General features: G+C 52.2%; 2 protein-coding genes across 3 annotated transcripts; both read right to left on the bottom strand.

Moving 5' to 3' along the window:
* Positions 1-984: 984 nt before the first annotated feature.
* H2AX (H2A.X variant histone) lies at positions 985-1,786 on the bottom strand. The gene has a single exon (XM_079929805.1). It carries the CDS (start codon positions 1,438-1,440, stop codon positions 1,009-1,011), a length of 432 nt encoding a protein of 143 aa, XP_079785931.1. The 5' UTR covers positions 1,441-1,786; the 3' UTR covers positions 985-1,008.
* Positions 1,787-2,335: 549 nt separating this feature from the next.
* Positions 2,336-7,233, bottom strand: DPAGT1 (dolichyl-phosphate N-acetylglucosaminephosphotransferase 1). Of its 2 annotated transcripts, XM_079929268.1 has the most exons (9): positions 6,746-7,233; positions 6,314-6,434; positions 5,919-6,132; positions 5,527-5,673; positions 4,149-4,233; positions 3,591-3,779; positions 3,182-3,269; positions 2,860-3,015; positions 2,336-2,776 (listed from the first exon to the last, which is right to left on the bottom strand). In XM_079929268.1, the coding sequence occupies exons 1-9, from the start codon at positions 6,904-6,906 to the stop codon at positions 2,711-2,713; spliced, it is 1,227 nt and encodes a 408-aa protein (XP_079785394.1). In that variant the 5' UTR covers positions 6,907-7,233; the 3' UTR covers positions 2,336-2,710. The 2 variants fall into 2 exon arrangements, with proteins under 2 accessions (XP_079785394.1, XP_079785395.1); XM_079929269.1 differs by lacking the exon at positions 6,314-6,434 and having other exon boundaries at positions 5,919-6,116; positions 6,746-6,866.
* Between the last annotated feature and the right edge of the window lie 4,135 nt (positions 7,234-11,368).

Raw genomic sequence — 11,368 nt, forward strand, 5'->3', positions numbered from 1 at the left:
TTCTGACAGAATAAATTGTCTCCCAGGGAACACCAAGAAAGAACCATAATCTTATAATCTACGATTTGCCGCTCCAGTTAACGGTAAAGCCTTTGTATCAGATAGCTCCCCTCCCCCACTACCTTTAGGAATCTACAGTCATCGATCCTACAACCCGTCTGCAAAATGAAGAGACACCTCACTGTTTAAAAAAGAAAATCCTTTAATAAACAAAATTAGTCCATCTGAAACTCCCCAATACCTAAAGTACTGTCTTGGATGGGTTAGCTGCAAAATTCCAGTTCCGAGGCCAACGGCGACTCAGTCCAGATGGGGATTAACGGACTAGTGCTGGTATCTAGGTGCTTGGCTTGCGGAGCGGACCCGCCGGGAGGGGCGCGGGTCCAGGGGCAGGACTCCCGCAGACCCCGACACCGCGGGAGATGCTCACGCCGCGAAGTGTGTCTTCCGGGACGCGCACAGGCCTGCGAGTGGAGATGGAGGGAGCGCGGACGTGCAAGGCTCGGGATCCGGCAGCAAAGGGCGTCCCGGGACAAATGAAGTGACCGACTGACTCCGCCGTCAACCGAGTCCCGTCCGGAGCACCGGGCTGGTGGGGAACGCGCGCGCGCGGCCGCGCCGGCGGCCGTCCGCACCGACTCACCTTCCCCACCACGCGCCCCGGCCCTGCGTCAGCGCGGCCGGCCCAGCCTTCTAGAAGGTGCCGCGGCCTCCCCGCAGCCCATCAGCATTCGGGGGCCAGGCCGGCCGAGTCACGAGCTCGCTCCTGGCACCGAGCGGCGTTCAAACGGCCGCCCTCCGCCGAGCCACGGCTGGAGCGAGCCGCGCGGGGGAGGGGCAGGCCGCGCGGCGGCGGCGGGGCCGCGGAGGGGGCGAGTGAGCTGCCGCCCGGCCGGGAGCCCGACGCGGCCCAGCTCTTTCCGTGAGCGTTGTGGTGGCCCTTAAAAGGGCCTTTGTGGTGGCGAGGGGAGGGGCCAGGCGGCGGCGGTGGCGGCGGCGCGGGCGCCCTCAGTACTCTTGCGAGGCCTGGGTGGCCTTCTTGCCGCCCGCGGGCGCCTTCGGCCCCACGGCGGCGCTGGTCTTCTTGGGCAGCAGTACGGCCTGGATGTTGGGCAGGACGCCTCCCTGGGCGATCGTCACGCCGCCCAGCAGCTTGTTGAGCTCCTCGTCGTTGCGGATGGCCAGCTGCAGGTGGCGGGGGATGATCCGCGTCTTCTTGTTGTCGCGGGCCGCGTTGCCCGCCAGCTCCAGGATCTCGGCTGTGAGGTACTCGAGCACCGCCGCCAGATAGACCGGCGCGCCGGCGCCCACCCGCTCGGCGTAGTGTCCCTTCCGCAACAGCCGGTGCACGCGGCCCACGGGGAACTGGAGGCCCGCTCGCGACGAGCGCGACTTGGCCTTGGCGCGGGCCTTACCGCCTGTCTTGCCGCGGCCCGACATGCTGCGCGAGGTAGAGGAAGGGAGAGGAGGGCTGCTCACGAGACTAAGGCACAGCCGTCCGCCGCAGTCCAACTGCTGCCGCGCGCGCCCAAGGGCCGCCCTTATAAGCCCCCAGGGCGCACCCCCGCGTCCTCCTGATTGGCTCTTTTCTCCAATACCCGCCTCCGGTTGGCTGCGGTTAACCCTTCGATGACGCGCCTCAGCTGAGGGAACGCGCCCGCCAATTGGCCGAATTTGAAAACCTTTTGCCCGGGGAAAAGGCGAGGAGGAGCGGCAGCAAGCAGTCAGCCAACCACTCCCGGGTGTAGCCAATCCAAGTGAAGCGCGCCAGATTTAAACCCTACAGCCCAGACCAGAGCCGGAAGACAAAGAGGGTGGAGTCTGAAGTCACCTCAAGAGCCTCAGGGAAGTCTGTGCGGGTCTAGGATTTTTAAAGGAAAGGGGTCAACACTACGGCTACCTCTTCCTCCGGTCCCAGGTCTGGTCACTCCCTCCTCCTGCCTGGCAAAGGGAGAGTGAAAAAGGGAAGGAATGAGACCCCCTGAAAGTCCAACCCCATACCAGAGAACAGATAACACCGATCTTATGGCCCTTTATGCCACCTGAGCAGCAGGATTTCCTATTTATTCAACATGTTCTTTCTGGTCTGTTCTTTCTGTTCCCTTCTTGCTAGGAGGGGCCTGATGTACTGAAAGAAAAAGGATGGGGCAGAGAGATAGGCATCCTCTCCGAGGAAATGCCTCCACCAACCCTCCCAGTCTACCCTAAAATGCCCTATATAGGAGATACACCTACAGGAACAACAAGAAAAAGACGACAGTTTATTGTCACCACTGGGAGCACAGGCCCCCCAGTCTGCTAAATCATCAGAATATTTAATTTATAGTCATATGTCAAGTCACCTTCGAGCCTGTGTCCCTATCCCCAGCCAGGGTTCTATCCCCAGGCCCAACATATTTCTTGAGTGTCAGAGTTGTGGATAATTGCATCAAAGCTACAGTATCCCACCTTAGGAGGCTGCAAAGATGGGATGGAGAGGGGGAGTGGCAAATAGAAGAAAGCCATAGGCGAAGTCCAATCAATAGTCATTAGAGGGCAAGAATGGCCCAGGATGTCAATAATCACAGGGGAAAGGGAATGCTGAGGACAAAATCTGGAGGAGAATGAAGTGGGGAGAGGCCTGGGCCAGGAGGCAATCTTGGTCTGGAAGAGGTCGGCCTGAGTCAGGAAATCTGGAGGCTGTGAAGCAAAGGACAGTGGACCAGGGGACTCAGACATCGTAGAAGAGTCGGACAAGCTGGTACCGAATGGAGAAGGTGACAGCACTGCCCACGACCTGTAAGAAGAAATGAACTACAGTAAGAACCACAGAGAAAGGGAGACAAGGAGATGTAAGTCACATCACCAACAGCATTGCACCTGTAGCAGCAGCAGGAACAGGGTGAGGTTTCTCTCATGCATGGGCCCAAAGACTTTAAGTAGCAAGTTGATGAGGGTCATGTTGTTACACTCCGTGAAGGCACCATCCTCATTCTCACTCTGGCGCACTGTCACTAGCCGGAGGCCTTCTGCTACCTGGAGGGGTCAAAAGTGGAGAGAACTTCAGCTAATACCTACGCTTCAGGAATGGGGATCTGCTCAATGCTTCCAAACTCCCCTTGGGTGTGATGTAGGCCTAGGTTCCCCATTCCCTGAATTCCGAATGGCAGCCTAGAGCCTTACCTCCTTGTTACCCTGTTACCTTTAGAATAAAGGTGCCCAAGAAAGAGAGGCTCTTGGTCTTGAACTTGGAATAGCTCATCTCCAGTTTGCCTGTCTTGGTATTGAGTCTGCAGGGGAAGACAGCTTCATGTGACTGGGCCACTACTCAAAGAACTCTCCTCCCTGTGCTTAATTAATAGGAAGAGCACTGAATGTGGAGTCAAACACCCTGAGATCTATTTCTGGCTCTGCTGCTTGCTTCTGTGTGATCAGAGCTGCTGTGAACATTAAATGAGATCATGGAACTAAATGTGCTCTGTAATGTATAAAGGGCTAACTGCACGGCAAGAGTTAGCCCTTCTTTGGGCCCATTCCCTTTGCACAGCAAACGTCTAAGGCATCCCAAGGGAAAAAGCTATGATGTCCCCTTCAAGCCCCAAAGCGGCTACCTGGGTATACGGTGGCGAGGGCAGGGGATGATATGCAGGAGCTGAGGCAGTGAGTAGACGAAGTTGAACACCTGGGGCATGAAGAAGAGTAGCATGGTCTTGCTGAAGTGTCCCAAGATGCCCACCACGGCAAAGGTCATGCCAGCAAAGTAACAGAAGGTATCTCCCACAAACACCCGTGATGGGTACCTGTGTAGGGGAGAGGATCTGAGCCAGTGGCAAGAGGCATTAGCAATCCTTTCTCTCACATCACACACCCTGCGCACTGGGCTAGCCCTGACCCTAGTTCTGGCTCAGAGGACATTCCAGCTCTCCCAGCAACTCTCCAGGAAACAAGGTCCCGAATCCATCTATTCCTGGGGGCTCCACAGTACCTGCCCCCAGCTACAATTGGGTAGAGAATATTTAAGATTTAAGAATATTACCAAAAAGACCCAGAAAACACTCAATACAGAGATGCACAGGTTAAGCCTCTCCGTCAGGAGATGGGTCGCAGTGAGGAGGACCATACTGGCCACAAATTCAAATAGCTGTCCCACTAGCCACAGGCCTACTTACCAGTTATGGTAGAGCAATCCCAAGGTGGTGAAAAAAAAGGGTATCATGAAGTAGAGGGAAAAGACATGATCATCCCGACAATCACCTTTGGAAGCAGGGGAAAAAGAAAGAAGAAAACGTTGACAGCCATGTCCCTGCACACCTGGGTCCTATTTTTGTCTGTCCCTGAGTTCTGTCCCAAGCTGTATCATCCACCTCTCTAAGTCCCAAGAACTCACTACCCCTTTTATGTCATCCAAGCAGTTCCCAATATTTCACCTCTTTCATGAACCCTTCCTAAACTAGTTACTGTCTTACATTTGGTTTAGACCATTCAGACCTAGGTCTGAATACCAGCTTTACTTCCTAACTGTGTGACCTTGATCATGACACATTTAACTTCTCTGAGCCTCAGTTTCCTATCTGTGAAAAATGGCTGATGAAAACACCTGCCACATAGAGCTGTTACAGAGTTTAAAGTGAGATCACATTTTAAAAGTGCTTAACTTTAGTAAGTACTTAGGGATGTCCATCAGCCAAAAACCACCAGAAACACGCCTGTAGTCAAAGCTGGGTTTACTGACTTGAAACAAGAGAAACTTTGGAACCCACACACCATGGGGAACCATGGGATGCCTCAGTAAGGAGGTGTTAGGAGGACTTTTTTTTTTTCTGCGGTACGTGGGCCTCTCACTGCTGTGGCCTCTCCCATTGTGGAGCAATGGCTCCGGACGCGCAGGCTCAGCGGCCATGGCTCACGGGCGCAGCCGCTCCGCGGCATGTGGGATCTTCCCGGACCGGGGCACGAACCCGTGTCTCCTGCACTGGCAGGCGGACTCTCAACCACTGCGCCACCAGGGAAGTCCAGGAGGACTTTTTATAGAATTTGTTTTAAATAATTCTGGGGAGGATTCAAGGAGGCAGAGTTTTGCCCTGCACTGGGTGCTGTCAGCAGAGATAATGCTATGATTGAGCATCTTAATAATTTTTATCCAAGAAGTGAGAGGAATTGAGTTGTTATCGGAAGGAAGCAGCAACCACTCATGTTAGCCAGAAGGGGATCTTGGTCATTTTTGTAAGATGCACCGCGTTCCTGTGGTTTTGTCTATGCTCAGACATGGTTACAGAGGGATCTAGTTTTGGTCTTACTCTATCACGGTCACAGAGTGACCCTGTCTGATTCTGAGGTTTTGTGAAGTTGTTTATGCTCAGTAGGAGAAGACCATGGCCTACCTATTAGTGCCAATGCCGTTATAAATGACAGGGCTGCTATTTTCCTTTCTCACATTTAACAAATCTTAGTTTCTTTCTCACGTTTAACAAATTCCCCAAAGCCAGATAGCAGGCAACTTCCTTAACACTCAGACTTCTCTCCTCTCCCTAGTCCAATCCCACCTACCTTCCAGCTCCACCAGGTTGAAGACGATGATGGAAGCAGAAATGACTAGCGACTGGCCAGCCTCTAGGCCATTAATTCCTGCTAGGATATTGATGGCATTAGTACAGAACACTGCCAGCAGCCCCATGTAGACATAGTACAGGATCCCTGGGGGGAGAAAACAGTAAGAGAAGTAATGCCACCTGTAGAATGAGAATTTAAGGATATTCTTCTGAGAAAAGTGGTGAGGATAGAGGATGGGATGAAAGGCCAACAAAAGGATCTAAGAAAACACAGGGACAAAACAGGGAGGAGAATGTGGAGCACCAGGAAGGATGCTCTGCTGGATATCTCACAGGGTAAGGGTGCCCTGAAGTAGGGGCCATAGGGGCAGAAGTGGCAGTGCTACTCACCCAGGTCCAGATGCAGGCCAAGAAGTGGGCGTAAGGGCTTGGGTACCACAATGGTCGTGTTGCCAAAGTTGGTGAAATAGACCATGAGGAGAGGTAGTGAGGCAGCTGTGGGCAGCAGCAGCTTATGGCGCCAGCGCAGATTCAGTACATCATCCGCGAAGCCCAGGAAAATCATGCAGCAGATGGCAAGGAGTGCACCTATCAGGGCCACAAACTGGGGAGGGCTCGGGCAGGTCATGGCTCCAGCCTACTCCCACTTCACAGTTCCTTTCAAGAATTCCCATCTTTTCTTTCGTTCTCAGTCCCTCCCCTCCCCGCCACACCCAAATAACCCCAACTCTCTCCAGTAGCTCCCAGTCCCAGCCACAGGCAGCAGCCCTCACTAACCCACTTACTTCATGGTGGGGGAAGGCTTTACACTGCTCCTCCACAAAGCAGTTCAGGAAAGGGAAAGGGATGAAGCAGAAGAGTATGATAAGGAAAACAGCACCGCTGATCACTCCCTGGGACTCTGGGCTGTGGCCCAGCAGCAAGCCGGGGGGAGGGGGAAGAGGAAAGGGGGCGTGGTCACTCACTAGTGCAAGCATCACCATAACCTGACTTGGGGGCGGGGAAGGGCACCACTACTGGAGTCCCAGATACACCCAAGGGTCCCATCTTCCCGCCTCCACCCCTTCCCTAATGCTAACCAGATCTGCCCTCCACCTCCCAGAGTCCCGGGCTGGCTGTTAGGTTAGCACTACGTCTCCGCTCGCAGTCCAGCACTCCAGTCCCCGCCCCTGCCCCACCCCTTCCCCACTGCCCCGGACCGGCGCGCGGCCCCTCACATTTGCTGCCGGCTGGATTTGTTGAGGTCCTGGCCGCAGAGCCGTGCGGCGATGAAGTGGCCACGGAAGGCAGGGATGAGGGTGAGTGTGGCTACAAGTCCCAGCAGCGAGCCGATCAAATTCACCAACAGCGGCATCGGCAACTCCGGGAAGGCCCACATGGTGACCGGCCAGGGGGCCTGGTAGGCCCCCTCCTTAGCTAACGGGCAAGCTGGGCAGAAGCCCTGTGGCCCCAGCAGTAAGGAGTGGCCGCTCCCCACAGGCTGGATCTTCCCACACCACCCTGAGCGAAACCCAACGACTCTGACCTGAGCCGCCCTCAGGACTCCCGCGAGCCTCTATAAAGCAACCTCGGCTCTGCCCCACTGCATCTGCCTACCCACTGTTTCCACCCGGATCTAGTTCGCAGAGCAACTGTCGTTGTGGAAGGCGGCGGCCATTTTTAATATGGGCATAAGAGTAGGGACAGAAGTGTGATTTTAAACTACACCCTTTATTCGAGAGTTGAATCATCAAGAGGGGATTGGAAAAGCAATTAAAGAAGGACAAACAAAGGCGGATACTTTCCTAACATCACATTAAAGATGTACAGCCCAAAGCGGAAAAACTCCTTGCCCGGTTCCAAGATGAGCGCCTCCTTGTACCGCGTGTCTGACGCCGCTTACTCTTCGTTCCACGTCAGGTTTAGCTCCGTCGGCCTTCGCGGGTCGCGTTTAAAGGGCCAGTGCCCCGCGTTTACTCTGGGACGCCTCTGGAGACTGGAAGATGGCTACTGGAAGCAAGGGGGAGGGCAGGCGGGATGAGGATGTGGAGCAGCACCTGCTCAGTGTAGAAAACCTGTCGCCAACATAGTCAGCGTTGGGATGGAAGCCAAGGTAAACACAACTCAGTTCCCCGAAACACAGCTACAATTTGGAAGATGATGTAAAATGTAAAGAGCGGACACTTGAAAAGCCCCTCCCACTTCATGTTTTTCCATGTCATTGAGCCAGGTACTTTTCCTTCATCATCCCACCCGCCTTCTGCCCCCGCAGTAGCAGTTAGTTGCCGGGCAACACTGAGGGATACTTCAGCACTGTAGGGGCTGGGAGTACCCTCATGCTCTCAGGTCTTGGATTTAACCCCGTTCTAGACTTTCCTTGGTCCTGGATCATTGCACTGTGCCAGGCTCCCAGTCGGAGGAGGTGAGGCTGAGGCTTTGGAAAGAGCTAAGTAGGAGAACCAGACCCACAAGTGGCTGGCTTCCAGTAAGTCTGAGGAATTCCCAGGCAGGTTCTTCTCCAGGTTGGGTGCCTTTTGCTTGGCATCTGTTTCCTTACAAATAACAGTTCACCAGCATCTCATTCTCTTTCACAGACACACAAGCTCTAAGGTGGCAAATGATTTCTAGTCCTCAGAGAAGAACTCATCACCAGGAAGTGCGGGAGACGACTGAAGTATGCTGACATTTTGTTCACTCTTGAATAAGGAGTCAGGGTCAGGTTGACTCCTTTTAGGCCAAAGATAGGCCCTCCTGTCTCTCAAAACCAGATGTGAAATGTCCTTTCTACTCGAAGGTGGCTCTAATTAACAACTCAAACCATGTATATAAAGTAATCCCAGTAATTACTTGATAGTAGTATTCCTCCAAATTTTCAGTACTTATTATCCCACTGGTATTGTTTTTCTGTGTGTGTGTGTGTGTGTGTGTGTGTATACCTGCACACGGGTGCATGAGTGTGCATCTGTGCCTCTTAGACTGGAAATTCCCTAGAGGCAAAGTGTTTTCTGTTCCACAGTGTGTTCCTATGGGGCTAAGGACACACAGGTATCTGTATACAAGGCATCATCACACATAATGAGTCTGGATCTGAAAGAGGTACAGAGGGCAATAGGAGCACATGGAGAGAGCAATTAGTTGTGACCAGGGGAAGTGAGAGGACCTTGAGGAAGAGTAGTGTCTCTAAGGATTTCAGTAGGTGGCAAGAGTGGAAGGGCCTTCCAAACAGGGAAGGTGAGACGCCAGGAGCAGGTGGAAAGGAGGAGCTTGTCGGAGCCCCAGAGGAGGCAGCATTCAGTTATCTTGTTGCTCAGGAGCAGGCTGAGACTCCCTGGAGGTCTGAGGGACAGTCCGTAACTGCTTCCTGTTTTATTAGGAGGCCAATCCTAATAACTCTTCCTTCCCAGCTTGGCATTGGGCACCTTTGTCTCTTTCTTCTCCAGAGATTGTTAGCCCTCCCCCACGCACCCCCCTGGAAGAGGGTAGGGGATACTTGTTCAAAAACAAGACACTGGAGATTCATCATCCATGCATACATGTTACCATCAGAACATGGTTACTTGGATACTTGTCATATAATCTGAATATTTTTGTTCCCATGATGGTAAATGCCCAGTTGATTATCAGACTCACCAGGAGAAACAAACACACACATGACTTGGCCACACTTGAAATTTTGTGCCTGTCCTGGTACAAGTTCAAAGCATTTGCCTAAATGCTGAAGCTGGTCCTAGGACCCATGGATCAGGTGAGTTTCAGCTGGTTTCTTGGGCTGAGTAGACAAGGTCTGAGATGCGCATCTCCTACTGGGGAGCTCTGAGTGCCTCCCAGTAAGCAAAGCTAATGCACTATTAAGGCTGATTGCCTGACAAAGACTGGCCCAGAAATGTTTCACAGTGCTGAAAAAGTCCGTATGAGACAGCTTTGGAGAGTCTGGATCTATGACACTTGCAGGACCATATCTGTGGCTCTTCAGAAGCAGCTGAGTTACTCTTTTACCATTTCTTCCCACCTCTCTCCTGTCAGTTTATCAAAAGTTGTTAGCTGATAGCAAGCCCCAAGATCTCCCGTTCCACTTGGATGACATGAATGGGTTTTCAAAAGATGGAAACCATATAGGAATTCTCAGTGTTTACATGTATATTGGAATATTTTCTGTTAGACTTCTTAAAATTACAAAGAATTTGCTAACCCCTACTATGTGCATGGGAAAATTTTAAGTACTGTGGGGACACAAAGTTATATAAATGCAATTGTTTTCCCCAGGGAGTCTACTTCATCATATTAAAGCACCTTGAGTCAATATGAGGGAAGAGAGATGAGTAAGACAGGGTCTCCACTCTTAAGCAGCTTTCTGGTGAGTGGGAAAAACAGACATATAAACAACCAGCTAGGCTATAAGGCACAATGAAATAAGTACAAGAGGTCTAGTAACAAGTGGATGGAAGATTGGGAGGACTAAGTAGAGAGACTAATATAAGACTGAATTGTGAAGCAGTATCTGGCAGCACAGGACCAATTGCTCAGTGGAGGAGTTGAAGTAAACCCAACAATTCAGAGACCTGAGATGAACTCTGAAGAACCCTGAAAAGGGTTCTTGGGGGAAGAGGGTCTTCACAGTGAAACTGTACCTGGACGACTTTCCACATAACCTGCTCCCCTAGCCCTAGCTGCTCTGCCCACTGACAGCTTCCTTCTGTGTCCCTGATTTCTCTCCTCCCTTCATTTCTTCTCCCCTCAAGATTAAAAATCCACACTCTAGGAATCTTCTGTGGTTTTGGAAGTCCAGTGATAATGCATGGGCAGGGTCACAGCAAGGTTACCCCATCACCCTACCCCATTCCTTAGAGTCAAATCTGGGGATGCCCCAAGCTTTCCTACCACTCCTGTGGCTCAGGCACCCTGTCGCTGACCTGCCAGGCTCTGCTTAGCTCTGCAACCCCGCACTTTAGAAGACATTGTTTACTCCCATCTGCTCACTGCTCAGACTAACGACTGGATTTGGGAGAGAGATACTTAACGCCTCTCTGTTTACCTCTCTAAGGAAGGCCTGCCATATGTATGTGGAGAAAAAGGGCCTCTTAGGGAATGGGGATTCCTTTGAATCCTTTTGTAGGATTTTCCTTCCCCTGCCTCCAGAAAGCAGTGACAAGCCTCTGTCCTATAGGGATGGAATCCATTCCCTTAAATCTAGGAAAAGGGATGGATCCTGAGGCCAGAGTGTACCTATAACATAATTTTTGGGGTGCTTGCTGGGATATCACATATTTGGATGGCAGGGTCTTCTGGCTGAATCTACTGATAGTCCAGTGCTGCATTGCCAGCTCCCTCCTCGTTGCCACCCCCTCTACACGTGCTCCATAGGCAGGAGCTGTTACTATGGAAATAAATTATTTTTAAAAACAGAAGCAGCCCCAGGCTTTGGAAATATCTCCAGAATAAACCCACACGAGCAAGGAGGTTAATAGGGTGTCCCTTGGTCCTGGCTCCAGAGGGAAGAGGATGGGGGTGGAGGAGGGGGTTCAATGTTCCATGTTCTATTCTCAACCTCTACCAGGTTCAGGTTCTGGCTCCTCTCGCGTTGGTATCGGCTGGACCTCTGCCAGTCACTTCTATCTAGGAGGGATGCTCTGCAGCTACATACCTAGGGCCTAGCTTCCGCCAGGACATAGGAACCAAGAAGCTGCTGAGCCTGGGAGTGTTGGGATAAGGGGTTGATGCTATCCACAGGGGTCACCTCCTTTTTAACCCCACAGGCGTCCAAACTATGGAAAGCTAAGGAACGTAAGGGAGAGCAAAGGCGTCATCTCAGGTGAGTGAAATTACTCTTGCTTACTCTCGCCTTGAGCTCGGGGGAGCAGGAG

This window comes from Stenella coeruleoalba (genome assembly GCF_951394435.1).
Source record: "Stenella coeruleoalba genome assembly, chromosome: 8".
NCBI classification, from domain to species: domain Eukaryota; kingdom Metazoa; phylum Chordata; class Mammalia; order Artiodactyla; family Delphinidae; genus Stenella; species Stenella coeruleoalba.

Excerpts from the sequence above, each read along its gene's own strand:
- DPAGT1 (XM_079929268.1), bottom strand. The coding sequence starts at position 6,906 with ATGTGGGCCTTCCCGGAGTTGCCGATGCCGCTGTTGGTGAATTTGATC. Across the intron at positions 6,435-6,745 it reads AAATCCAGCCGGCAGCAAAT|CCCAGAGTCCCAGGGAGTGA; the intron begins GTGAGGGGCCGC and ends GCTGGGCCACAG. Across the intron at positions 3,780-4,148 it reads GGATTGCTCTACCATAACTG|GTACCCATCACGGGTGTTTG; the intron begins GTAAGTAGGCCT and ends TCCCCTACACAG.
- H2AX (XM_079929805.1), bottom strand. The coding sequence starts at position 1,440 with ATGTCGGGCCGCGGCAAGACAGGCGGTAAGGCCCGCGCCAAGGCCAAG.